The sequence below is a fragment of the Haematobia irritans genome, chromosome 2 (genome assembly GCF_050003625.1).
Source record: "Haematobia irritans isolate KBUSLIRL chromosome 2, ASM5000362v1, whole genome shotgun sequence".
NCBI lineage: Eukaryota > Metazoa > Arthropoda > Insecta > Diptera > Muscidae > Haematobia > Haematobia irritans.
In genome coordinates, this window is record NC_134398.1 from 137,747,893 (window position 1) to 137,775,720 (window position 27,828).

Sequence of the window (27,828 nt, forward strand, 5' to 3'; positions counted from 1 at the left end):
TTTTATGGGAATTTAAGACCATAAAGAGATGTGTTATTCAAAAAATTTAATATTTTGCACCAACGAAAAACAGCTATCGTCCATCAATTCTTGTTATATGTGAACGGTTATGATTCAATTTAGGTTGGTAAAGCGTAATCTGAATATGTCAAATATAAAAAAAAATGCAATGACTCTGGGAGATTGATTGTTCCAGTTCGACAGACTATATGTTAATTCTGATATAATATATATAACAAAAAATATTCTCTTACAAATATACGTATTTAAAAAAAGTTAAATTGCAATTATTATTTAAAGAAGTTACGAAAATATACATAGGCCACGAAGCCAAATCACAAATTATTTCAGAAAACATCCCTGAAACTGATATTGCTACAAAAACTGATATTACTACAAAACTTATATTCTAAAATATTACCCTAAAAATGTGCTCAAATTTTGTCATGACTTGACATAAATGACAAAAAATTGAATAATACAAAATTCTTAGATCCACATTACTTAAAAACCATTAATGATATAAATTATTTTGATATCGTAAATTAATTTAGAGATATAATTAAAAGGCCCGACGATTTTATAAACACTTAAAAATAATTTTAAATAGCATTTGTTTTTTGTATGAAAATCGCAAAATATATATTTAACTTTAACTCATAGCAGTAGTTATTTTTTAAATTTTTTGGTAAAAGTCAATAAAAAGAATGTGCCACTTTTTTAACGTTTGCTACTTTTTGACAACTCCCAACGGTTACGCAGCTTACCCCCATTTTCATGAAGCTCCGTTAGTGCTACGATAGCTAACGAACTTTTAAACCATGCTATCTATGTACATATCTGCCATCTTGCGTATATATTCCATATGCCAGTTAGGAACATAACTGCCGGAGAAAATATATTTCCATTTTTCTTTCTGTTAACTGGCAGTTAAAGCCTAACGGAGGTACATGAAATGGCCGTTAAACGTATATTTACTTCCGCTTTTTGTTTTTTGGCTCGCAGTCAATACCAAAATCATTAGTGTAAAGACAAAATCTTTGGAACGGAATATGCTATTTTTCTAAAACCAAAAAATAAAAAAATATGACAGATAATTAAAATGAAAAGTGTGGTTTAAAAAGATTTTATCTAATTTTTTCATCGCCTAATAATATTATCATCCTGAATTTAATGAAACACATGAAGATAGTTAGTTGTCTGCATTTGTTTGTCATATTTATTTAGGATTTAATGACCTATTAGCAAAATAACATTCTGAATTTCTTGACACTTCGCCACAGCATGACCAATGACGACGACCAGGATGTCCACTATGACCATGACCACATCCACTGTAACCTGGCATATTGCCTTCACAGGAACAAGTTGCAAGTTTATTTCCTTTACTCGAACAAAATGTACAACAATGATAGACACCTGTATGGGGTCTAACTGGACGGGCTAAAAAACTAAAGGGACTCCCCTGTAATTTTACAATAACAATATTTATGAATAAACTATTAACGCAATGTATGTTTTATACATTCCGTACCTTAATATGTTTTTCATTTATAGTAATCATAAGAAGAATAGTACCTTCCGAATCTGGAGTAAAACCTATGGAATAAGTACCATCGCTATTATCGGTAACCTGGAACACCGAACTCTAAATGGATTATCATTATTTCGAATACGTTTAGTCCTAAAACTTACCTCCATACGCAAACATTTTGAATTTAAATCCTTATATTTGACATGAGTTTGTATTTGATGCCATCGGCATCTCTTGATATCAATGTTAATTCTACTTTTTTGTTCAACCGCAGTTGGGAGAAACCTATAAATGAAATGTGGTTTGAGTGCAAATTTTATCGATATTAAATTTCCAACTCACCATCCCATTGTAAAGTACACAATGAAGGTTCTACTGTCTGAATTGTTATAATACCATACATGGGTATATCATGAGAATCTTTGGCCAATGGAGCTTGTATTTTAGATAAAAAATTTGGTGTGTTAATTATCTGCAAGATATTAAATAATTTTAGAACACTATTCGAATTAATACAGAGAAATAATTAACTTTAGCATCGCAAGGAGCTTTAAGTTGTTGACAATATTCGAAACGTTTTAAGAGGATTTTAATGAAAGATAAAATCTCCACGTCAGAGGCAACATCCATTAACTCTTGGCTGAAACGTATAGCCATCTGGCCCTCTAGAGTACGATTTTCTAGAAAATAGTAAAACAAAGCATAAATACTTGATGAAGAATAAGGTGTAATTAATTGCATATTTTTATTGGTCCTATAGTTCAGAGTCGATTTGGTACTGTCTGTCCGTCCGTCTATTGACAAGACGCTAGCAACCGATGGAACAAATTCATCGAATAGAAAATATTATATCAATTTCAATAATATGGGACTCTCTTTCCGTAACTTTCTGAAGGCCGCACATTTTATAGCGATTTTGAAATTTATTTACTTATTTATAATTACTCACCTAATTCCCATTGTTGTTCTCCAATCATATTGATCTTTGTTTCCCTAGATCTTTGTACTTCTTGTATTAAGGTTTTCCTATGTGCCTCCACAGCTTCAGCATATTTTTCCATGAATTCCTCTACCTCTGCTCGAAGCTCATCACATTTACGATTAATACTAAGGGAGGATGCATTCAATTTATCCAACGAATGTTCGGCGCTTTTGCAGATCAAGCGAGTTTGTTCAGTTGAATCTTTTAAAATGGGAGTATAATATTTAATAGCTTTCTCTATAACTTCTACCTTGTGACCTTTGTGTTGTAAAATTAAACAATCGGCACAGGCTACTTGTAAACAATTATGGCAAAATGACTTTATATCGAATCCTGCATGAAGGGTGCATTTAAACTTAAACGTATTTTCCCAATTCACGGGTGTTTTTACTTCTATTTTATTCGTTTTACAATCTGTGATTATTCTCACTTTATGATTAGCTGTAGATTTTTGTCTTTCGTGGGCTTCTTTGCATAGGGTACATAATTTGAAACTGCATATATCACAAAAGTATGTGGCCTAAAAAATTGAAAAAAAAATTAATAGAAAATATCGCATAATATCATGAACATGTTTACAATGTAATTGGTCTACGGAAGGATTGTGTCACAATTTATTTTAACTTGTACTTACGGAATGCTTATTAGAAATATTAAACGTCTTATGATACGTTGAGAGTTTCCTTCTACTTACATAGGTCTCTTCATAGCACAGGCTACATGAATTTCCAAATTCATTTGCCATTCTAAAACGATATTCATCAATTTTACGTAATACTAAAAGATTACGCGGTAGCTGTCGTATTCCTCCCACTGGTACTTCCGTTGAAAATTGACAAATTTTACAAATCAATGTTCGGGAGAAATTTCCGGCTAATGGTTCCGATGATAATTTAAAGAGGTCATCTTTTATCTGTAATAAATTTTCATTATAACAAAGTATACGAAGGTTTTCATCATAGGTTGGTTAGGTTAAAGTGGCAGCCCGATTAAGATTCAGGATCACTTAGACTATTCAGTCCATTGTTTTTATCATACCTTTGACTGTGAATTATCCGAAGTTCTTCTCAGTTTAAAGCTAAACGAAGGTCGCTTCTGTAATACAGCGGTGGATGGCAAATCGTGATTTTTATTAGTAGCCCTTAGTGGCTCAGGTGATGTGGTGGAATATTTTCTAGGTTTTGGAGAATTATAAACTGTAATGGAATAAAATTAGATATTTATATATTTGAATATTATTAAAGTAAAATAAAAATGAAATAATCCTATTTACTATACAGAAAAAATATCTCCAAAATATTGCCAATTAAAAAAAAAAATATTGCAGTTGAAAATGTAATCAATTTAAAAAGTGAACTGATACAATGAACAGTTTAATCAAAATTTAAGTCAGTTAATAAATTGATTGACATTTATTACATTTTCGATTAAAAAATAATTCATCCCAATTAAACATTTTTAATTGAACCAATTAAAAACTTAATTGAAAGTAAAATCAACTAATATTTTAATCAAGAATATTTTTAATTTCCAATTAATTCTATCATTGATACTATCATTTTCGTGATTGAAGCCATTACAAATCCAAAAGTCTTTCGTTTTTAAATTTATTGTTGCATTTTACTACTTTTTCCTGGAAAAATACGCGAGAACAAATTTTTTAAATTGTTAATTATTTAGTTAGTTAGTAATAGTTTCTTGAGAGTGCAAATAATTATATAACATTTCTAATTTTACTACTAGAAACTCATATATTAAAAATAGATTTACATTTCTTATGTTGTGAAGTTGCCTTATATATTTTCATTCTCTGTCCGAGTGTAAATGAGAGCAACGGGATTTCCTTCTGCAGGAGCAATGTTACAAAGAGAAATGTCAACAAATTTAATGAGTCTGACTTGCGCATTAGAGTTGCCAGCTAAATTTTCAAAGGTCTGGATATTTATGCATTGTTATTTTTAAGCAAAATAGCTATACAAGGAAAAGAAAATAACAGTACATATCAAAACAGAAGACAGTGAACACATGGTCAACACGGATTCACACTTTCACACGTAATACAGAGAAACACACTCACGCACACTTGCATACACTCACATCCAAGTACACTTATAGAACACTTAATACACTCATGCCAACATACATTTATACACAAAATAACAGAGGGTGGATATGATGTCGATATCATTGAAGCTGTGAAAATCATATTGAAATGAACAGAAAACGGAAACGGACGAGAATCTAAAAAAAGAAATCCCCTAAAAATAAGGAGACCAATTCATGAAAAAGAAAAAGAAGAAATTAAATATTAATACCAAAAAAGAAGATAAAGTGCCTACAAAATTTGTGAATTAAAGTGAAAAGCAATAAATGCAAAAGAATATCGGGTTCGTAATATAAAGATATAGAAGAAATTGTGACAGAAATTAATTTCAAGGATGTGAATATGTCCTGAAATTGTGAAACTATTTGTTCAAGTAACCTGCTTGCTCAATACATACATATATACACATACCGAAAAAAAAACACACACACAAAAATATATTTTGCAATAGCAATACCAGCCAGCCACAAGTACTCAATATGATTTTTACCAAATATTGTAAAAATCCACGAAAATTTCGTATTATTCTATTATTTATGATAGTCACCTTGATTGTGATAACACTGGTGATACTTAGTAATGGTCTACAACATGTCAATCCCGAAAGATTAATCGATGAACGTTTTGTGGCCCAAGCCTATGCGGATGAGGCATCCCAACAGCTGCTACAGCAGCAGCAGCAGCAATCATCTTCGTTGAAAAATCGTGGCTCAGAAAATCTACTAATATTAAAATCACCACGAGAAAATGGCATTATACAACCTGAAAAATATGATGAGCATAAGCTCAAATCTCGTTTGATTCAAGAGAAAATCGAAAATCTAAAAAACCATCAGAAACAAAGCAATATAGATCCTGAAGAGGAGCATACTATAGCGGACAGTGTTACCAATGCCATACATATCTTTTATACAGCTCCAGTAGTCTGGTATAAAACACGCAAGTCTCCATCACTGACCAAGGAAATCCTCAGTGATGGCAATACCACTATACAAAGCTCCACCATACGGCCATCACCGAAAATACTCAACAGTGCTTTCTATCCTGAATTGGGTCTGTATAAACCCACACAGGATTTATTTGAAAAACATTTCGAAAATATTCGTAATTGTGGTGTGGGTGTATTAATTTTGAGCTTAACCCCAGGAAAATTACCTTCCGAATTGGATATTTATCATAAAATTTTTCATATAGCGCCGAAATATAATCTGTCCATAACATTTGAAATAACCGTAGCAGGAAATCAAACGTATGCATATTTACAGCAACAATTGCTGGATGTAAGACAATTTTATAAATATCCAGGTTTTTTGAAAATCTATTCAAATACTCGAAAATCACGAACGCCTATAATTTACATAAGTAATGCCTATAAATTAATGGATGCTGCAACATCCCAGGCATTTTGTAAATCATCTGATTCCTTGAGATATACCTTAGATGCATTTTATATTGGTCATATAAGGTAAGAGTTTCGGAGCATTATTTCCTCGCAAATCAAACCAGTTTCCATGGAGGGTGGTGGATACCATTGATATAGTGGTTCGTAATATTACAGATGTAAACAAATTTTTGCAATGCATCAACACTCTTGAATATTATAGTAATGGATTGTGTATAAATAGTTTCTGATGAGGACGGTTTATATACTTTAATGGATTTATTTTACACTCAAAAAAAGTGAACTCTCTATTTCACTAAAGCCAATTTAACTTTATTGTAGTTCATGTAATTATTATGTTTGAAGAAAGTTTCCTCTACTCTAATAATTTTTTGTGTGCGTTAGCTAAATTAACTAAAACCGAGGAAAAAAATGTACACAAATGAAGGATAAAGATTAACTAAATTCGTGTCTTCCACAAAATAGTTCAATATTTTTTTTTAAATTTGTAAATTTTACTACAAATGCGTTAATCATGAACTTCGTATGTCACTAAATACATTCTTGCAATTTTGAACTCCAATTTTTTCCTTCAAACTAACATACAAAATTTTCTTGAACAAGTGAAAAAACTTAATTATGTCTAATAAATTTTCTTGAATTTGTCAAAAAATATTTACTTAATTTTATGACATCGGCGTGATGCCAGCGTTTTTTATACTGTTTAGTTAAAATTTTCTAAAAATATTCAAAATTTTATAAAATTAACTGAAATTTTTCTTCCTGGTGGGTTCACTGTTTTTTCAGTGTACCTTTATCATTTAGGAGAAGGGTACAAAATACTGTACCATAACATTGCTGTAATACATACAAAAGCTAATGTAGAGTTAAATAACTAGTTCAGCCTAAAAATCGCTTGGTTTACTGGTATCCTTTGCGACAAGTTGAGATACATTACCTTTAAATAAACACTATAATCCTACCTATCCATAACGTTTGGAAGTCATCTGTTTAGAATTTTAAGTATCGAATTTTATTTGGTTTTTGTACTCCTCACATTAATACTGGCATCAGGCAGGATGATAAATAAATTGTACTGATTCTGAATGAGCTTCGAAAAAGTACCTTTCTAAATCAAAAGTTCCTGTTTTCGGTTTGATAAAGGCTTTTTGCCTATTAAAGAGATCCGCCATGATAAAATAGTTAGGCAGCTTGCCATACAGTTTGTTATGGTTTTATTGGGATATTTTCTGAAATTATTTTGTAATTCAAAGGAATGACTGTTTATTTATTTTATTTATTCAAAATGTAAATAAAAACATTATAAATTATAATAGCAAATGGAGAAGGTACTAACAAAAAAGGCTTTTGACCCAGAAACTATTCGATTCTTTCCATTGTACCAAAAACTTAGTAGTATAAAATTTCATGAAGGTTCGAACCAAAGTCTTATCGATACGAAATTCAAAAGGCCGAATCTGCTGATGATGCCCATGGAACTCTTTGAAGTTGAAATTAACCTTTTCAAAATGATAATAATGCCAAAAATTTACAGTATGAAATGTATCACAATAAAAAATCAACTGCACGCAGAGAAGGAATATGATAACCCCAATTATGTTTCAAGAACACCATGTTACTACTTCACGTGGAAAATGTAAAATATTTGTCGTAACTATGTTATTTTCTCGAAATTTGACGAGAAAACAATATTAAAAAAAATTATATGTTTTCCATGAAAAAAAAAACATGTTTGGTGTGAACATGTTTCTTTCTGGACGTGTTTACTTTTACCGCATTATTCTACCATGCAGTTTTTGGTGGTTCGATTGTTTTCCATTCATTACCCATTAATTTATTTTGATTACAATAAGATTTATTTTGGTAACTGTATTTTTATTTAAACATCTGACACATGTGTTACAAATTTGTGCACTTGCTCTGGAAATATCTGTTTTTTGTTGATATTAGCTCTTTATGTTGTAGTTGTCCATTACTAAAATAAAACTAACTAATCCTTAAAAAATTGAAAATCGCAAGTTTATTCACAAAGCAATCAATATCCAGTTTGTGACTTTTTGAAACTGTTGCGATGATGCTTTTGAAATTGTTGCGTTCTGCCATCCCTGACATAGTTCATATAAGAAAAAGGTAGATACCAGCTGGATAACACTGTTAAAAGTACTGTACTGTAATAAAACTTATTTATATGTTTTTCTCTTTGGAAGTCCAATATGGCTAACGGAAGTGTTTGATAAAATCAAGAAATCAACTTTTTTCCGTTGTCCTTTTATCAGTATAGGTCTCAAAGATCATTCAAAGACAAAATACTGTACTATTGTACAACTGGGACATTATAAATGTTCTCCCAACGAAATGAGAACAAAGCAAATTGTACTTGGTCATATCTTTAACAAGATATCCTAGAACTTATCAATCTATATACATAATAATAATCAAATTGTGGCAACAAGAAACTCCCAATTGGAAAAATATTCTGTACTTCTGAAAATAACCCTTCTGGCAAACTGGTTTGAATTGATAATTCCTATATGTTTTGTTTAGAGCGACAAGTTAAACATTTCTACTATTTTCCTTAGACTAAAAAATCATGCCGATTATATGAAGCGGCTTTGTTTAGACGGTTTCTATAGTAAATTACCTAGCAATGGAGCCACATTCGCCAGTACTTGGAAGAATTGGTCATATCTTAAGTCATTCGCCTTAACATACAAAATGTTATTTGTGCCAACTGTGGGCCCTGGATTTGCAGAACGTAATAAATTTCCACGACATGGAGATATACAAAGACACCGCAGTAATGGAAGGGTGAGCATATTAATTACGTTAAATATATCACAAATATTCTATACAGTCGAACCTGGGATAAATAGAATTTTTCTGGAGATCTGTAGACAATTAGCGAAACATATAAAGATCAATTCGTAGTAAACCAGTTTGCCAAAATTTCTTGCATCTCTTAATAACATTTTCAAACTCTAATATTAAATCAAAATGGGATATTTGAAGTTGCCACATCGTCCAGATCCGACTGTATAATTTTCAAATAAAATCCCCTAAAATATAAGGATTAATATATTTCTTCATGATTCATTTATATATAGTACTATGGAGTTGCCTGGCGTACGGCCATTCTTAACCATGTTGGCTTTATCAATATTGCCAGCTATAATAATTGGGCAGATGGTAGTCAAATTGAGGAAGTTGTACCCAAGGCAGGATTTCTGGACTATAATCCAGGAAAGAAAACTAAATATTTGGATCTTACCACCCATTGGGTGAGCAATTTTGTGAAGACACGAAATGAAGCCGCTGTTGCTGCCGCATCTGCAGATGGCCATTTAAGTTGCTATGAATTTTTGAATAATACTATTTGTTAAATACAATGCCAAATTTATTAGTTAAAATCCGGGATTAGGTTAAAATTATAACTATCAGTATTATATACATGTATATGATTATAAATCATAAATAATATAATGCCAAAACGTTAATGAAAGAAATTACTTTAAAAGCTCTAGAACATGCCAAAAAAAAAACTTTATAACAAAAACAACAGTATAATGTGACAAACAGCGGAAAAAAATATATTATTTATTTATTATTATTATCATTTTTTGGAAAACCTGCACAAAAACAAATTTTTCTATAGTAAGTACGAAAATGTGCATTCTTAACATAATCCGTTAAAAAAATAACGGTAAGAAAGTGAAGCTTTAAATTTGTTTGCCCTCATCGGAGGTAGAGAGAAAACTTCACAGCTTAAAGTTTTGAGGGTTTACTAGAGTCATAGAATCGAAACATAGTTCTCTGGGTGCATAGTGTTTATGGTATACACAAATAATATCTATATGATGAATCTATAAAAGGTTGGGTATTATAATCAGCTGATCACATATGACTGTTACAAATACGCCAATATTTCTCACATTCCCATATACTTTGGCGTAGTTCTTTGTTTTTGTGCGAGTATTTGTGAAAGTGTGTCAGTACTACAATATCAACATTGTGAATATCGAATTTTAATAGAGTGACGTTTCCACGAATAACGATTTATTATTAGTTTAAATAAATAATAACTAGTTTAAAATAATTAAAGATCGACAGACATACCATCTACTTCAGAGGTGACCAAACTTATACCAATATGATTATTCAAGTTAAAAATGTATGTTTATTCATCTTGCCACCTTGTGTTTATACCCTGCGGCACACTGTGGAACAGGGTATTATAAGTTAGTGCATATGTTTGCAACACCCAGAGGGAGACGATATAGACACATGGTGTCTTTGGCAAAAATGCTCAGGGTGGGCTCCTGAGTCGATATAGCCATGTCCGTCTGTCCGTGAACACATTTTTGTAATCAAAGTCTAGGTCGCAGTTTTAGTCCAATCGACTTCAAATTTGGCACAAGTATGTGTTTTGGCTCAGAATAGAACCCTATTGATTTTGGAAGAAATCAGTTCAGATTTAGATATAGCTCCCATATATATATTTCGCCCGATATGGACTTATATGGCCCCAGAAGCCAGAGTTTGACCTTAATTTGCTTAAAATTTTGCACAAGAAGAACAATTAGTACTATAGTCAAGTATGCCAAATTTTATTGAAATCGGTTCAGATTTAGATATAGCTCCCATATATATCTTTCGCCCGATATGAACTAATACGGTCCCAGAAGCCAGAGTTTTACCCCAATTTGGTTGAAATTTTGCACTAGTAGTACAATTAGTAGTGTGCCAAATTTTATTGAAATCGGTACAGATTTAGATATAGCTCCCATATATATCGTTCACCCGATTTACACTCATATGACCACAGTGGCCAATCTTTTACTCCGATTTAATTGAAATTTTGCACAGGGAGTAGAATTAGGATTGTAGCTATGCGTGCCAAATTTGGTTGAAATCGGTTCAGTTTTAGATATAGCTCCCATATATAGCTTTCGCCCGATTTACACTCATTTGCCCACAGAGACCAAATTTTTGCTCCGATTTAGTTGAAATTTTGCATAGGGAGTGGAATTAGCATTGTAACTATGCGTGCCAAATTTGGTTGAAATCGGTTCAGATTTGGATATATCTCCCATTTATAGCTTTCGCCTGATTTACACTCATATGACCACAGAGGACAATTTTTAACTCCGATTTAGTTGAAATTTTGCACAGGGAGTAGAATTAGCATTGTAGCTATACGTGCCAAATTTGGTTGAAATCGGTTCAGATTTAGATATAGCTCCCATATATATGTTTTTCTGATTTCGACAAAAATGGTCAAAATACCAACATTTTCCTTGTAAAATCGCCACTGCTTAGTCGAAAAGTTGTAAAAATGACTCTAATTTTCTTAAACTTCTAATACATATATATCGAGCGATAATTCATAAATAAACTTTTGCGAAGTTTCTTAAAATTGCTTCAGATTTAAATGTTTCCCATATTTTTTTACTAACATTGTGTTCCACCCTAGTGCATTAGCCGACTTAAATTTTGAGTCTATAGATTTTGTAGAAGCCTATCAAATTCTATCCAGATCGAGTGATATTTAAATGTATGTATTTGGGACAAACCTTTATATATAGCCCCCAACACGGATGTGATATCGAAAATTTAGATCTACAAAGTGGTGCAGGGTATAATATAGTCGGACCCGCCCGACTTTAGACTTTCCTTAATTGTTTCTTACTATTTAAGTAATTTCTACTTCAAAAATTATATTTTCTCCTTTCTTACTGAGATTTTTTATTAACACACTTTTATATTTTAGTATTTACATAAAATGAATGGCGTAATATTTTTTGTGTGACTAAGGCCATTCCTTATATTCTCAACAGTATTAATCAATTAAATGTTTAATTGAATATATATTTTTTTCGAATTAAATTACAATTAAATTTTTGTTTGTTTTTAAGTTGTTATCAATTTGCGTATAGTTTAATCCGATAGAAAGCTTTTTCTCACGTCTATTACAATCCTGCCCAATGGTACCAATTACAATATAACAGACATATATGGTGTGATCAAACATTTTGATCGTTTTGATCGTGACTTAAATTGGCCCAATAAATTTTCAAAAGAAATCTCTTCAATGACATCAAGAATCATATCAATCACTCGCTGCATTTAATTGATTTTTCTTGTGAAAAAAATATACCTATTATTTGATTGAAATAATTTTTTAATTGAATACATTATATTAAAAATAATTGGTGATAGTTTAATACATACATATATCATCAAATATACAAAGTAAATCTAAAAAGTCAAAAACCAAGAAACATTAAAGGCTCATAGTTTTTGTCCATATTTTCAAGCTCTATAAAGACCGAATATATTCAGTAAAAAAAATAATTTGACTATTACAAAATGATATTATACTAACTAAATGTTTTCTAAAAGAAAAAAAAAACAAAAAATATTTTACATACACCAATTATATATATCGGTATAAACGTTATTCATATTTACATATGTAAATTTATAAAAAAAACATATAGTAAACAAATCACTTGTTAATTATCTCAACTAGACACTTAATAGTATTTTTAATATAAACAAAAAGACAACAAATGTAACGCCAATATGTACCATTAAAAAATCTCTTTAAATTTACATTTTGAAAATTATTAATAAACAACTATATAGCTTTACTTAATACAAACAAAAAACGTATGTATCTTCTTTTTCGATTAAAATGACTGATGAATAAATGAAAGAAAATTAAAGCATTATCATCAATTATTCAATTAAAATATTTCGTATTATTTTTTATAGTTACTCAAGTTTGATCAGAGGGATATGAGCTATTTATATTTTATATTAAAAACATTATAAGCTTTTAGGAACCCTTAATAAAAATTGCATTCTCAGAAAAGTTATTGAAAAGGCAATCCTAATTTTATAAAAACGAAGTGAATTTTCTTAGTAGATAGTTATCATTTAACTATATTGCGCTAAATTTTCTTCTACTAATTTTCCACTCAATTTTCACAAAAGTCTTCAATGTTTTCGGAGTATCACTATAAAAACTTTAAATAGTGTATGGTGAAAACGTGACGTATACTTAATTATATTTCAAGTAATTTTGTTTATTCTTCGGTATAGCGCGTATGATGAATATTAATTTGAATGATACGTATCCGTTCAAAATCCAAAAGTCAAATAAGCCTATGATAAATATTAATTTTAATATTACGCATCCGTCACAGATTCTATATGCACATTAGTCGTTTTTACGTATACAAATAATAAACATTGTCATCTCAATAAAATCTTACATTACAAAAACGTTACCTTCAATTACAATCCAATACCTTTTAAATTTGATTCACTTTGTGGTGATTTTGTTAACGATGGTTGTTGCTGCATCTGTTGTTCTTCGGCCAAGAATTGATGGATTGTTATTTTAGCATTTTGATTATTGCTGCTATCCTGATGAAAACTTTCTTCAACAATGCACTCCAGACAAAATGTATGCAAACAATATAGGCTACGTGGATCCTTAAAGATTTCACCGCATATAGCACATACTATCATATGTGGGACAATTGGAGATTTGTTTGTCATCGATGATTTAGTTTCATTATTGTCGGATGCATTACAAGGTTGGATGCAATTTTTACTGTGAAAGAAAAAACAACATGTAATTAAAATAAAACTAAATATAAAAATAAACATAAATAAAAATAAAAATATATATAGAATATCATACACATAGTGTTACCAATTCAAACGATGTGCATTAAAGGAATAGAACATTTTTGATTGACAAAATAAATTAATTGAGATATTGAATCTTTGGATTAAAGATAAAATTGCTTCAAAAATAGGCTAATGACACTAGTTTACATAATAATTTTTTTCATGTACATTTGATGAGATGTGACTTTTCTTATGCACCCAAAAAAAAGTGACCTCTTCTTTAAGTTAAAATGAACTTATTTTGAAGAAAATTGAACTTCGTATAGCGCCAAAGACATTTTTATTTGTTTGAACGATATGATTTTCGTAGAAATTAGGTAGAATGCATTACATACATTAGTTAACATCTTCCTATATTTATGTACCACTATACTACAGAATGAAAAAATTTAACTGAATTGAATTCATATATGGAATGATTTTATTGAAAATTTTTCATTCATTTGGATAAATCTTACATATTTCTGGTAAACCTTTTACTTCAAAATTAGAACTACTTATCTTCGTTTTTAAATAGAATTTTATTTATTTATATAGGCAATTTTTTCTTCAATAAAAGACATGTTTTATTAATATATTAAATATATTTATTTAGAATCAACAGCATCGACTGGCCTTGAAATATTAAAACACATTTTTTTCTTCTTCTAGTACCTTTCACTTTGAATAAGTTGCTGCTAGCAATTTTGTCCACCTTTTACAATTTCAATACCTACAAATATAAACAAAAAATCTTAAACCAATTTTTTCACAAAAGGGTAGCGTCACTGAATATTACCTGATAATCGAAGATTCCAAAATGAAGTCGAATGAAGGGGTTGTTATTCTGCTGGTGTTTTCTTTTTTTGTAAAGGCCGGTATGCACCTCTAGCGAAAAATTTCATTCCCATAAGAAATGCATTGCTATTTATGCTAACGAAATTTTCGGTAGCGTTCAATTTCGTACGCACCTCTAATGAAAATAACAGGGTTGTCAAAAGCATGTTTTGGCAGCAAACATTTAATTTATTACAATCATTGTGTGCGTAAAAGTTTTAAAAGGTCTGTAAATAATAAACAATTTATTTGAGGAATGTTTGGAACATATATTAACAATTTTTAAAAGCGATTAGCTGGTTTATAATTTATGTACACAGCCCTGTTTTTTTGTTGTAGACTTAAATAAATTTTTGCTACCGAAAATTTCGCTAGAGGTGCATACCGGCCTTAAACCAATTTTCAAAAAACGAAAATTTTTCTCACTAATTTAAAATAACAAATATTTTATATATTTTATTTGTTTTTTTATTATATTATATTATATTTATTTTTTAACAATCTCTCCGTATACCATAACAACGCGATTCCAACTAAAAAACAACCCACGCGCAAACATATCTATGACAGGTATCGATTTCAGGTAGATAAATGAAATGTAGGAAATTTTCCTATATTCTAATAAGTGTGTTTCCTTAAGTTTTGAAAGGATTGAATACTTCATAGTAGGAATATAAATAAATAAAATAAATAAATAAATGTATCATTTTATAAGAAACTTTACTAAATTTGAAGAAACTTGGTTTTAGTTCGCTTTTTGTTTATTTTTACGAATGCTTTGTTATCAGTGAATAAAATTTTCTTGTTCAGTAGTAAATTCTTATACCCAGCGAAGAAAACAGTATTAGTAAAATTACATGCCTTATTCTAGTTAATGAACTATTCCTAACTGCTTTCAGTTTAGGATTTTTTTACTGAAACAAGTAAATTTTATTATTTGACACAAAAATTTAACTGAATTGAAATAAAATGGCTAAACTAAATTGATGAACATTTTTTCCTTTAATTTCGAAGACGCTTTTTTCTGGGTGTGTATTTTGATCTGCTGAATTCGAAAAAAAAGTTTTTTTTGGAACAGTTGTTGAGATATCTCGTTATTTTTAGTTTTTCGCTCCTTTTTCACTAAACAAATTATATCTCGAGTTAGAAATGTCTGATTATGTCGTTGTATATTGGATCTGTTATTGCCAATATGAGCAACTTGGCCACATAAAAATGCATTTTTGTGTGGGCGAGTGGCTCATAACATGTTGGCTGATAAGTCCCCGGTCTAACAAAGAAAAAAACATTTTTTTGTCAAAATTTGTTTTTATTATTCAACATAGTTCCCTTTAAGAGCGATACAACGATTATAACGACCTTCCAATTTTTTGATACCATTTTGGTAGTACTCCTTCGGTTTTGCCTCAAAATAGGCCTCAGTTTCGGCGATCACCTCTTCATTGCAGCCAAATTTTTTCCCTGCGAGCATCCTTTCGAGGTCTGAGAACAAGAAGCAATTCGAAGCCCAATTCTTGAATATTTGCCATCGTTCTCAATGACTTGTGGCACGGTGCGTTGTCTTGGTGGAACAACACTTTTTTCTTCTTCATATGGGGCCGTTTTGCCGCGATTTCGACCTTCAAACGCTCCAATAACGCCATATAATAGTCACTGTTGATGGTTTTTCCCTTTTTGAGATAATCGATAAAAATTATTCCATGCGCATCCCAAAAAACAGAGGTCATTACTTTGCCAGCGGATTTTTGAGTCTTTCTACGCTTCGGAGACGGTTCACCGGTCGCTGTCCACTCAGCCGACTGTCGATTGGACTCAGGGGTGTAGAGATGGAGCCATGTTTCATCCATTGTCACATATCGACGGAAAAACTCGGGTGTATTACGAGTTAACAGCTGCAAACACCGCTCAGAATCATCAACACGTTGTTGTTTTTGGTCAAATGTGAGCTCGCGCGGCACCCATTTTGCACAGAGCTTCCGCATATCCAAATATTGATGAATGATATGACCAACACGTTCCTTTGATATCTTTAAGGCCTCTGCTATCTCGATCAACTTCATTTTACGGTCATTCAAAATCATTTTGTGGATTTTTTTGATGTTTTCGTCGGTAACCACCTCTTTCGGGCGTCCACTGCGTTCACCGTCCTCCGTGCTCATTTCACCAAGCTTGAATTTTGCATACCAATCAATTATTGTTGATTTCCCTGGGGCATAGTCCGGAAACTCATTATCAAGCCAAGTTTTTGCTTCCACCGTATTTTTTTCCTTCAGAAAACAGTATTTTATCAAAACACGAAATTTCTTTTTTTCCATTTTTTTTTTCACAATAACAAAAGTTGTTTCACAAAAGACGCTCTATCTCACAAACTAATTGACTTACAGACGTCAAATTTTGACGCCAAATAGCGACGCCATCTATGTGTCAGACCGGGGACTTATCAGCCAACCTATTAGTTACAATTTTCTACAAATAATCTAAATTTTCTAAACTTAACCAAAATGTTTCTTCTTGGTGGGTTCACTGTTTTTCAGTGTTGTATCTGTTACAATTTGAATTTTTAAACTCATTTATTCGTACATTATTTTTTTGTATATATATACCACAAAAATAAAACGAAAATTCAGTAAATGGGATCTGTATTCAAAATTTTTAATTTATAGATAGCCTAGATAGTTTCCTAAAAAATGCCTTTATTTTATAGAAGCATCATCTTTGGCTCGGAATAAATACCAAAATTCTTGGGGAAGGTCAAATTATTTGAATTCAAGTATATATATTTTTTTAGTTCTTTGGCACTTTGTACTAAAGAAGCTTTTCTGCAATCCAGAGAAGCTTTTTAGTACGAAATGCCATCTTTCTTTCTATGCCATTAAAAAAAGAATATATTTCTTTTTGCTCCACCTAATATAACTCGATTCCACTATTTCGTTTGAGCTCCACCAAGAAAAAAATATTTTTAAATAAACGCTAATGCTTATGGTGATTTGTAAACAATATAATGACATGTCGATAAAATAAATATATAGCTGACATATTTATTTTGACAGCTATATCAATATATACTTAACACTTCGTGTCAGCTTTAATTGATAAATTTAACTAAGATAACGAGACAAAATCTCATTCGATGTAGTGTACGAGTATAAACTAAAAATGTAATTAAAATAAAGAAGTATCACATCGATTTCCTTAATTTGTCTGCATTGTATTTTTGTATAAAATAGTAATTCAATATAAAAAATCTAACAATAGTAAAATTAAAAGATATTACTATTAAATACATTCATAAGACTTCAAGTTAACACTATAATATAAAATTTCTTCATATTTAGTACGTACTCAAGACAAAGACAATAATTAAGAACTTTCATTATATGCTAACAACAACATGAGTCATGACATTAATCTGTATTCCATCTCTCTCTATTTCTCTCTCTCTCTCGTAAACAGTCTCACTTCGATCTCTCTAACAACCAAATAAAACAAAAACTACAACAAAAGACAACAGCAGCTATAAAGCCAAATATTAATACATCGGTCATCCATAACCCGATTTCTGTGTGTGTTGTGTATTTATCAAATAAAACCCAGACGAGGAAGGAATAACCATGATCTGAATATTAGGTGTATTTAGCGAGAACATTTCAAATGACATCAGAGGATCTCTTACAAGCCGGACATGTGGTCAAAGAACGATGGAAGGTTATACGAAAAATTGGCGGTGGAGGCTTCGGAGAAATCTATGAGGGCCAAGATTTGATAACACGCGAACAGGTAGCCTTGAAGGTTGAATCAGCACGGCAGCCGAAACAAGTCCTCAAAATGGAGGTGGCCGTCCTTAAGAAGCTGCAAGGCAAAGAGCATGTTTGCCGTTTTATTGGTTGTGGTCGCAATGATCGCTTCAATTATGTGGTAATGCAATTGCAGGGTAAAAATTTGGCCGAACTTAGGCGCTCCCAGCCCAAGGGTGCTTTTTCTGTGAGCACAACACTACGTCTGGGATTGCAAATACTTAGAGCAATAGAGTCTATACATTCTGTGGGATTTCTACATCGTGATATTAAACCTAGCAACTTTTCAATGGGACGTTTACCCTTAAACTGCCGGCGTGTGTACATGCTTGATTTCGGTTTGGCCCGCCAGTATACCACAGGTACGGGTGAGGTGCGTTGTCCCCGGGCAGCTGCCGGTTTTCGTGGTACTGTACGCTATGCCTCCATAAATGCCCATCGCAATCGTGAAATGGGGCGACACGATGATTTATGGTCTCTCTTCTATATGCTAGTAGAATTTGTCAATGGTCAATTGCCTTGGCGCAAAATCAAGGACAAAGAACAAGTTGGCCTAACCAAGGAAAAATATGACCACCGAATTTTACTAAAACACTTGCCTTCTGATTTCAAACAATTCCTGGAACACATACAATCGCTAACGTATGCCGATCGGCCCGATTATGCTATGTTAACTAGCCTCTTTGAACGTTGTATGAAACGACGTGGTGTTAAAGAATCCGATCCTTATGATTGGGAGAAAGTGGACGCTGTTAGTGGGACAACTGTTCCGACGACCATTACCTGTAGCCAAGCAAATCAAACGAATCCGGCTCAAATGAAAAACGATTATATACCAGGCAATATAACCCAGATGACCGTAGCCGCTTCAAATATAAGCGGTACCGAGCATCTGCCGCGACAAAATGATGTTGATACAGCGCCCATAGCCACCACAGAGCCCCTACATATCAAAGACAAAGTGAGCCGAAAGCCATTGTCTTTGTACATGTGTGCCATATATCCAAATTAAATAGAAACAAACAAACAACAAGAACAAAAATTAGCAAAATAAAATGTTACAAATAGATCAAATGAAGAACATTTTATGTTGGACGAATTTCTGGTTATATGCTAGCTATGATAATGATGATAAATCTACATTAATTCAATTCTCTCCAACAACTCGAATATGTTGCGTTTTCAAAGCCCTCCCTTCTCCCTAATGAAGAACAAAAAGAATTTTTTCCACATTAACTTTACGAACGATGTTATTTTGTTACAAAAAAAAAATACAAAAGAAGAGAAGACAACAAGATTGGTTGAAATATATGTTACATTTGGGCATGTGCTATTTTTTATTATTATTTATTGAAACCTGGATTTATTTATACTATATACATAAATATTAAATATACAAATTAAGAGATAAAATTCTTCTACTGATGTGCAATAAATTTTCACCCAACACAAAAACAAATCGTTATTCATCGGTTTTGAAATAGAGATTGACGTAAAATAAACCAAAACAAAAATATTTCAACAATTGATCCTTCCTTCCTTCCTTTTCTGAGACTGATCAGATTTACGATTGCGATTCTAATTGGTCGTTAAATACTAACAACAGCAACAACAACAACAGCAACACCTAGCAAATTATGACAGAGGCACAGCTGGCCGAAATTCAAAAGTTCTGTCCCGTCCCGCCCCATCCCTGACCACCCCATCCATTGGGAAATCCTAAAAAGCCAGAATTCAACTCATTCCGAAGATATAAGACATGCTGTTGATATTGGACAGCAGCAGCAATTTACAAAAGACCGAGGTTAACTCAGGATAAAGCAAAACCAGCAACAACCTTTTATGGGTAATTTGAAAAGTCATCATCATATTTTGCCATAAAATCGAAAAGTAGAGAAAGTTGATCGCTAAATTTCCGGATATTTTTGATTTTTATGGCTATGGGTTGTGTAACTTCCACGGAGAAAACCAATCGCCAATTATCATCATCCACTTAAAGAATGTGTCTGGGTAAGTGATATGTCATAGAAATTAGATTTTTATACCATAAAATTTATTATAAATCGCTATGAAACAACCCCACTGAATAGAACACAGAAAAAATGCCAGTAAATTTTTTTCAATTAAAATTGGTATTGGATTTAAAAAAAATATATTCAATAATAAACCAATTGATTTCTTTTATAGTTTGATCAAAACAAAAATCAATCACAATAATTTATGGTATTAATTTGTTAATGGAGATCGATCGGTGTTTTAATAAATTGCAATTAAAAATTAATTGCATAGAATTTTTTATACCAAAAAAAAAAATTAATTATAACCCGCAACCGCAACACAGAAAAATATCAGCAAAAAAAATTTCAATTAAAATTTACATATAAATATTCAGTTACAAAATAATTGATTTCGTTAATTTTTTAATAAAAAAATCATTCACAATTATTTATTAATTTTTTAATTGACATACATGATTGATAGTACAATTTTCGTGATTTAATAAATTTTAACTAAAAATTTTCTTTTTATACCATAAAATGAATTATAAACCGCTACCGCTATTATGAAACAACCCCACTGAATAGAATACAGAAAAACTGTCACAATTTTTTTTATTAAAGTTTTAATTGAATTTGAAAAAAAATTTCAAATAAAAATAATTTATTTCATTAATATGTTAATCAAAATAAAAATAAATCACAATTTCAATTTCAATTCAATTTCCATTTATTTCGTAATACAAAGCCAATGGGGCCAAATAAAAAAAATGTATTACATGACTATAGCCTAAGTAAAGATACATAAAATAAGATACAATTTGATTTGAACTCGTCTGGAAATAACTGATACACCGATGAATCGAAGATTGGTGAGAGGACGAGACTGGGCCTGTGGAGGACCTATTCCAATTCCGAGAACCTATACCGAAGGTGAAGAGGTGATCCGGGACCGGCCCAAGTTTGAAAAAAAAAACTGCAAACAAATTAGGGAATTCGTTAACGACACAGAGTTCCGGGAATAAAAATGCACATTAAGTCGAGTACTGATTTACGTGTATGTCAGCCGACATAAGACAGGAAAACCTGAATCCTATTTTCAACATAACCTAACCTAACTTTTAAGCCACCGTGGTGCAATGGTTAGCATGTCCGCCTTGCATACACAAGGTCGTGGGTTCGATTCCTGCTTCGACCGAACACCAAAAAGTTTTTCAGCGATTGATTATCCCACCTCAGTAATGCTGGTGACATTTCTGAGGGTTTCAAAGCTTCTCTAAGTGGTTTCACTGCAATGTGGAACGCCGCCGAGAGAAGTTCACAAATGTGGTATCACAATGGACTGAATAGTCTAAGTGCGCCTGATACTTCGGACTGCCACCTACCTAACCTAACTTTTAATTGAAAAAAATTATAATATATTTTTCTATGTTCGTGTTTATAATTATCTCGAAATTTCACAAACTTTAAGTGGATATACATTTACAAATAACATTTTTCATTTTTTTCTTCTTTATTTTCAGTGTATTATCTATGTTGTGTACTTTCACTATGAATTTGTAAGTCTGGCCCGACAAAACACCTTCCTCTCCTCCTCCATCTTTTTCATCAAACCATGGTTATTACTCCGTGGACGAATCTCTGAGTCATTCCTGATGCGTTACTATACCCTCATTGACACAAGGTGGATGTTTATACTCATTTCACTATGGTTAATAATGCTACCCCTTCCCAAGGAATGATGGATGATGGGGATTTTAACTATCGTCGCTCATATGTCGTGAATGGTGGAGACATTAATGTCAACTGCTGTTGTGGAGCGCATCGCTAGATATGTGATGCAGCAACAATACTGGCCCTAATGGTAAGGCAATCAAGCACGACATTTAAATTGTTTTAAACCATTTATTGTTCTCTTTATCTTTCGCTAGGATCAATGCATGTGTGATATGTACATAAACAATCCATTTACCTGGGCCCCATCTCCCTGAGGTTAAGTCGGAGAAGTCGAACATCTAGTCGAGTACCGCTGTGCGGGAACCGTAGCAATCAACTGTGGTTTTAAATTTTATTGTAGATTTTTCAATGTAGGGTGAATGTTTTGTAATTTTAGCATAGGTTTAGGTACATATTTAGTTTCCATTATTGTTCATAATAGTTTAATTAATTTTTAATTATGTTATTTTTTCTGCTCTCCTCTAAATCAGAGTAAATGCGAAAGCGCCTTTTTTATTTTCATATTTATTTCAAAAGCTTGCTTTCTTTGGAAAAGAAAAAGAAGATAACTTATTACATCATGTCATAATTTCATACAAATCATAAACTGTATTTGTATTCAATAAAAGAATCAAAAGAATCGAAGAATTATAATATGGATTATGTTTCATGTCTTTGTTTGGGCAATAGAAAATTTAGTTTATCCGAAATTTCATTTGTATGAAAAGAAAATTCGTATATCAGTGAAAATTTAGTTTATCCGAAATTTTATTTCTATGACAAGAAAATTCGTATATTAGTGTGAGTTCCCTAGGAATAAAAACTGCGTTGAGTTTGACCGAACAAAACGAAGTTCTTTTTTCTTTGTAAACCTATCTTTTCTTACATTCGGCGTCAAATCACAGCAATAATTAGCCCTTAAACCGTTTTACCAATCCCCAGATTGTCAGAGAGAATCCCAGAACACGGTAGCCTTCAACTTTTGGGGCATTCATCGGCAAGTTCGCCACGGACAGTTTACTATCTCCTCTCCGGTGTGCACCAAAAAAAGACCTATATATATATATATATATATATATATATATATATATATATATATATATATATATATATATATATATATATATATATATATATATATATATATATATATATATATATATATATATATATATATCCCATATTACGATACACACAAAAACATTCAACGGTTTCTTAAGGAATAGGATAGCCAAAAATCGCTATACAGTTTTTGTGTACTCGAGCTCAGTCGCGGGCTCAAGATGTTTATTCACTCACGAAATATATTCTGTATCTTATGCTTTTTTCACGCACACTCATGTAGGCTCTGGTGACTTACGAACAGGATGTTCGTGACAAAAAATTCACGACTCACCAATATGTGGTGAGTTACGTTTGAAATCTTAAGAGTTCTTAATAGCGAATTAAGTGGAAAAAATATAGCGGCATGCTTAGATCTGTTTCCGCAATTTTCTTAACATCAACAAAATCGTTAGAAATGATTACCAGTATGATTACCACTAAAATCCGTGATATCTATGTTCCAAGAATTTGACAACAAAAATTATGCTAAAAAAATTGAAGTAATAGTACCAAACAAGCAAATTTTGCCTATCAAAAAAGGAAAGCTATTTCGATTACTAAAGTAGCAAACGATTAGGGAATTGTTTGCTGTTTCTGCAACAGAAACAGAACAAAATTTCCTTTTTAGAAAAAAGGAAATATATTTTACATTGTAAACTAATTAAACATTGTAAATATAAATTAACAACTTATGAACTGAGTACCAATTTCATTTGGTATATCGCCTTATCGATTCGCGAAAATTACTTTTACAGGTCGATAAGACCGTCATGCGTTTCTTATAGGATGATAGTACAAACACTCTATATCTTCTTGGAATTCTAGTTAACACGTCTAGCTTAAAACTTATTCGTAATAATGATGGAGATTGAACATAGCAACGCATTTGAGCCAGCAATAATTTCCAAATTGCAAATTTTTCATGAATAAGTCTTCTGATATTATAAAATAGTAAATGGGACGCGGTTACAATAAAAAAAATTTATAAAATGAATAGCCAAATAAAGTCAAAATTTTCCAGGTCCGTCATTTTTCTAAAAATCTTCCACTTTGTAGTTTACTCGCATGTTCCTACATCAAAGAAATTTGTTAGTAGACACAGCAGAAAAGTCTGCTAAAACAGCAACAAAAAAAAAACTATCTAATTAAGCTATAACAAAAAAAAAAAATATGTGATTCTTGCAAATACTTTGGGCTCACATTTTAAAACCTAAACATTTTGCGAATTATTCGCTAATCCATGAAATTTAAAAATATAACATGCCGACTTCCTTTTTTTTTGTGGACTTTCTTGTACAGTACTAGAAGAATATACTTTACAATCTCTTTGAGAAACTTTCCGCAGTCCATTGACGTTTTCAAGTTGCGGGACACATAGGTCTTGATTAATTTCTACACTAAGGTAGGTAGCCCTGTTCTAAAACAGCATTGGAGCGCAGTATAATCCCAATGGATCTTAACGTTACAAATTCCCTTCTCGTATGAAATTTGTTCTTTCTTTAAAGGGTTTACTCGTCATTGAATCAATGAAGCAGAATGTTATAGATTCTGCTTCATTGATTTCCCTATCATATGGGAAAGTCCTCACAAATATTCAATTTACGAAGACAATGACTCACCTAGATGAGACGGTTTCGAAAGTTTCTGTAGACATGCTTTTAAAGGGTACCTCGTTTACCAATGACAATGCTGATGATGAAGGCCGTGTAACCAATATAGAAGGTTTGATTTGATCTCCTTTAAAATCTTTCGGAGATGTCATATTGTCGCATAGACTATCCTTCTGAAAGGGGTTTCTTTGTAATTTCGATTCTTCAACCCGAAATGGATTTGTACAAATCTGATTCTCCTCGATGAAAACTTCCTCAAGTATACTTCGGCTTTGTATCGAGGCTGAAGCAGCATCAGTTATAAAATTATCTAGTTCCATTTCATAATCAGCAGGCCAACATTTTGGGAGCTCCTGTTGTTTTAAGCCTACATATTTCTTATTTCCAAAATATGATGAACCCAAAGAGAATTTGCGTCTTGGTTCTTTAGGTTTTTCCAACGATTTTACTCCCTGAGAAATATTGTTTGCATTTAGAGGCTGCAATCTTAGTTGAGAAGCTTTTGCCATTAATACTTCAGTACTTTGAAAGTCATCACATTTACTAGGTTTTTGGTTTATCAAATTATCTATCGATATGATACCCAATGATAATGATTTCTTGGTTTTTTCCGTTTCTCTTTCTTTTGGGATTACTGTATCATTTTTCCATTTGACACTGCTACTGGTGGTGGTAGTGGTGGTGGTTGTTAAGCTGCCACCACTGTCTTTACTTACAGCTGCAGTTTTTCTTGTAGTACTATGGGCATTAACAATGGCGGTCACTGGCCTTGTTACGTCAGTTCCCACATTAATCGATTTATTGATTTCCTGTTGCTTGATTACATTATTGGAATTTTCCTGTTGGGTCAAAAATGTTTTCAGAGAAATTTGTTCAGAGCTCAAACTTAAACATAACTTTTGAGAACTGCCATTGGTATTTTGTAGTCCTTCTGCAAACGTGGTACAATTTTTCTCTGCCGATTGAATATCCTTGACCTCATGACCTTTTTTGACATCATCTTCACTGAAATCGTCAATAACTTGCTCATAGGCATTTTCAAAACATTCTTCTGGTACTTCCCATATATCGTTCTCATCTTCTTCCTCCTCCTCAGAGTAAGTTCTTAGCATTCCTTGATGATGTTGTAATTCCACGTCAATATCGTCGGTCTTTCGACGAATCTCATATAAATAGCCAGAGTTCATGGCTCTTAGCAATTGTAATAGCGCTTAGCTAAATTCATTTCAAATTTCTTAGCACAAAGTATCAACCGTTCAACGTTTTAATGTAAACTAACATAGAAATATTCGCTTGACTATTTTTTGTCATATGCTTTCCTCCAAGTAATCCAATTATTTAAATTGACAGAACTATTTCATACAATTGCTTTGCCGGCAAGGGATAACTAAAGAATGCAAAGAATATGGAAAATGGATTTGCTTTAAGAATTTGTCTAAAGGTCTGTTTTAAATTGGCATTATCGCGCTAAAATATCCATATTTTTACGTTTACTTTTCTTTAATAATTCATTTAAAGAAAATAAACTTTTTGGCAATATACATACATACATTTACTTAGCTGCCATATATGTATATTTATCACCGATTTAGTCATAATTCAAAAGTTTATGTGCCATTCTTCTTCGTACATCAGAATGTTTTGCGAGTCCCGTAAAACTTGCAAATCGCTCAAATTTGGATAGGTTAGGTTAGGTTAGGTGGCAGCCCGATGTATCAGGCTCACTTAGACTATTCAGTCCATTGTGATGGTTGAAATCGGTTCAGATTTAGATATATCTCCCATATATATCTTTCGCCCGATTTAAACTCATATGACCACAGAGGCTAATTTTTTGCTCCGATTTAGTTGACATTTTGCACAGGGAGTATAATTAGCATTGTAGCTATGCGTGCAAAATTTGGTTGAAATCGGTTCAGATTTAGATATAGCTCCAATATATAGCTTTCGGCCGATTTACACTCATATGACCACAGAGGCCAATTTTTAACTCCGATTTAGTTGAAATTTTGCACAGGGAGTAGAATTAGCATTGTAGCTATGCGTGAATGTTTTGTAATTTTAGCATAGGTTTAGGTACATATTTAGTTTCCATTATTGTTCATAATAGTTTAATTAATTTTTAATTATGTTATTTTTTCTGCTCTCCTCTAAATCAGAGTAAATGCGAAAGCGCCTTTTTTATTTTCATATTTATTTCAAAAGCTTGCTTTCTTTGGAAAAGAAAAAGAAGATAACTTATTACATCATGTCATAATTTCATACAAATCATAAACTGTATTTGTATTCAATAAAAGAATCAAAAGAATCGAAGAATTATAATATGGATTATGTTTCATGTCTTTGTTTGGGCAATAGAAAATTTAGTTTATCCGAAATTTCATTTGTATGAAAAGAAAATTCGTATATCAGTGAAAATTTAGTTTATCCGAAATTTTATTTCTATGACAAGAAAATTCGTATATTAGTGTGAGTTCCCTAGGAATAAAAACTGCGTTGAGTTTGACCGAACAAAACGAAGTTCTTTTTTCTTTGTAAACCTATCTTTTCTTACATTCGGCGTCAAATCACAGCAATAATTAGCCCTTAAACCGTTTTACCAATCCCCAGATTGTCAGAGAGAATCCCAGAACACGGTAGCCTTCAACTTTTGGGGCATTCATCGGCAAGTTCGCCACGGACAGTTTACTATCTCCTCTCCGGTGTGCACCAAAAAAAGACCTATATATATATATATATATATATATATATATATATATATATATATATATATATATATATATATATATATATATATATATATATATATATATATATATATATATATATATATATATATATATATCCCATATTACGATACACACAAAAACATTCAACGGTTTCTTAAGGAATAGGATAGCCAAAAATCGCTATACAGTTTTTGTGTACTCGAGCTCAGTCGCGGGCTCAAGATGTTTATTCACTCACGAAATATATTCTGTATCTTATGCTTTTTTCACGCACACTCATGTAGGCTCTGGTGACTTACGAACAGGATGTTCGTGACAAAAAATTCACGACTCACCAAT

General features: G+C 31.8%; 3 protein-coding genes across 5 annotated transcripts in view; 2 read left to right on the plus strand and 1 right to left on the minus strand.

Moving 5' to 3' along the window:
* The window catches only part of Asator (tau-tubulin kinase asator), a 90,284-nt gene extending 67,584 nt beyond the window's left edge, over positions 1 to 22,700 (plus strand). For 2 of the 3 annotated variants that reach the window (XM_075296218.1, XM_075296217.1), the window contains exons 3-5: positions 17,993 to 20,343; positions 21,854 to 22,194; positions 22,262 to 22,700. In XM_075296218.1, coding sequence (XP_075152333.1) covers positions 18,191 to 19,345 — 1,155 coding nt within the window. In that variant the 5' untranslated portion in view covers positions 17,993 to 18,190 and the 3' untranslated portion in view covers positions 19,346 to 20,343; positions 21,854 to 22,194; positions 22,262 to 22,700. Of the gene's footprint in view, positions 1 to 4,525; positions 4,904 to 17,992; positions 20,344 to 21,853; positions 22,195 to 22,261 lie in introns of those variants that run through there. The other variant, XM_075296219.1, reaches the window with a different exon arrangement.
* Positions 1,193 to 26,132, minus strand: LOC142226293 (uncharacterized). The gene is given in 11 exon segments (XM_075296212.1): positions 1,193 to 1,465; positions 1,535 to 1,633; positions 1,696 to 1,754; positions 1,757 to 1,819; positions 1,877 to 2,006; positions 2,066 to 2,214; positions 2,484 to 3,036; positions 3,211 to 3,429; positions 3,555 to 3,712; positions 13,336 to 13,643; positions 24,770 to 26,132. Coding segments are annotated over 11 exon segments (3,162 nt in total). The 5' UTR covers positions 25,948 to 26,132; the 3' UTR covers positions 1,193 to 1,219.
* Positions 4,911 to 11,706, plus strand: LOC142226295 (glycoprotein endo-alpha-1,2-mannosidase). Its single transcript, XM_075296214.1, has 3 exons — positions 4,911 to 6,085; positions 8,602 to 8,830; positions 9,127 to 11,706. The coding sequence occupies exons 1-3, from the start codon at positions 5,100 to 5,102 to the stop codon at positions 9,400 to 9,402; spliced, it is 1,491 nt and encodes a 496-aa protein (XP_075152329.1). The 5' UTR covers positions 4,911 to 5,099; the 3' UTR covers positions 9,403 to 11,706.
* Positions 26,133 to 27,828: the final 1,696 nt, after the last annotated feature.

Excerpts from the sequence above, each read along its gene's own strand:
- LOC142226295 (XM_075296214.1), top strand. The coding sequence starts at position 5,100 with ATGATTTTTACCAAATATTGTAAAAATCCACGAAAATTTCGTATTATT. Across the intron at positions 6,086-8,601 it reads TTTTATATTGGTCATATAAG|ACTAAAAAATCATGCCGATT; the intron begins GTAAGAGTTTCG and ends TATTTTCCTTAG. Across the intron at positions 8,831-9,126 it reads GACACCGCAGTAATGGAAGG|TACTATGGAGTTGCCTGGCG; the intron begins GTGAGCATATTA and ends ATTTATATATAG.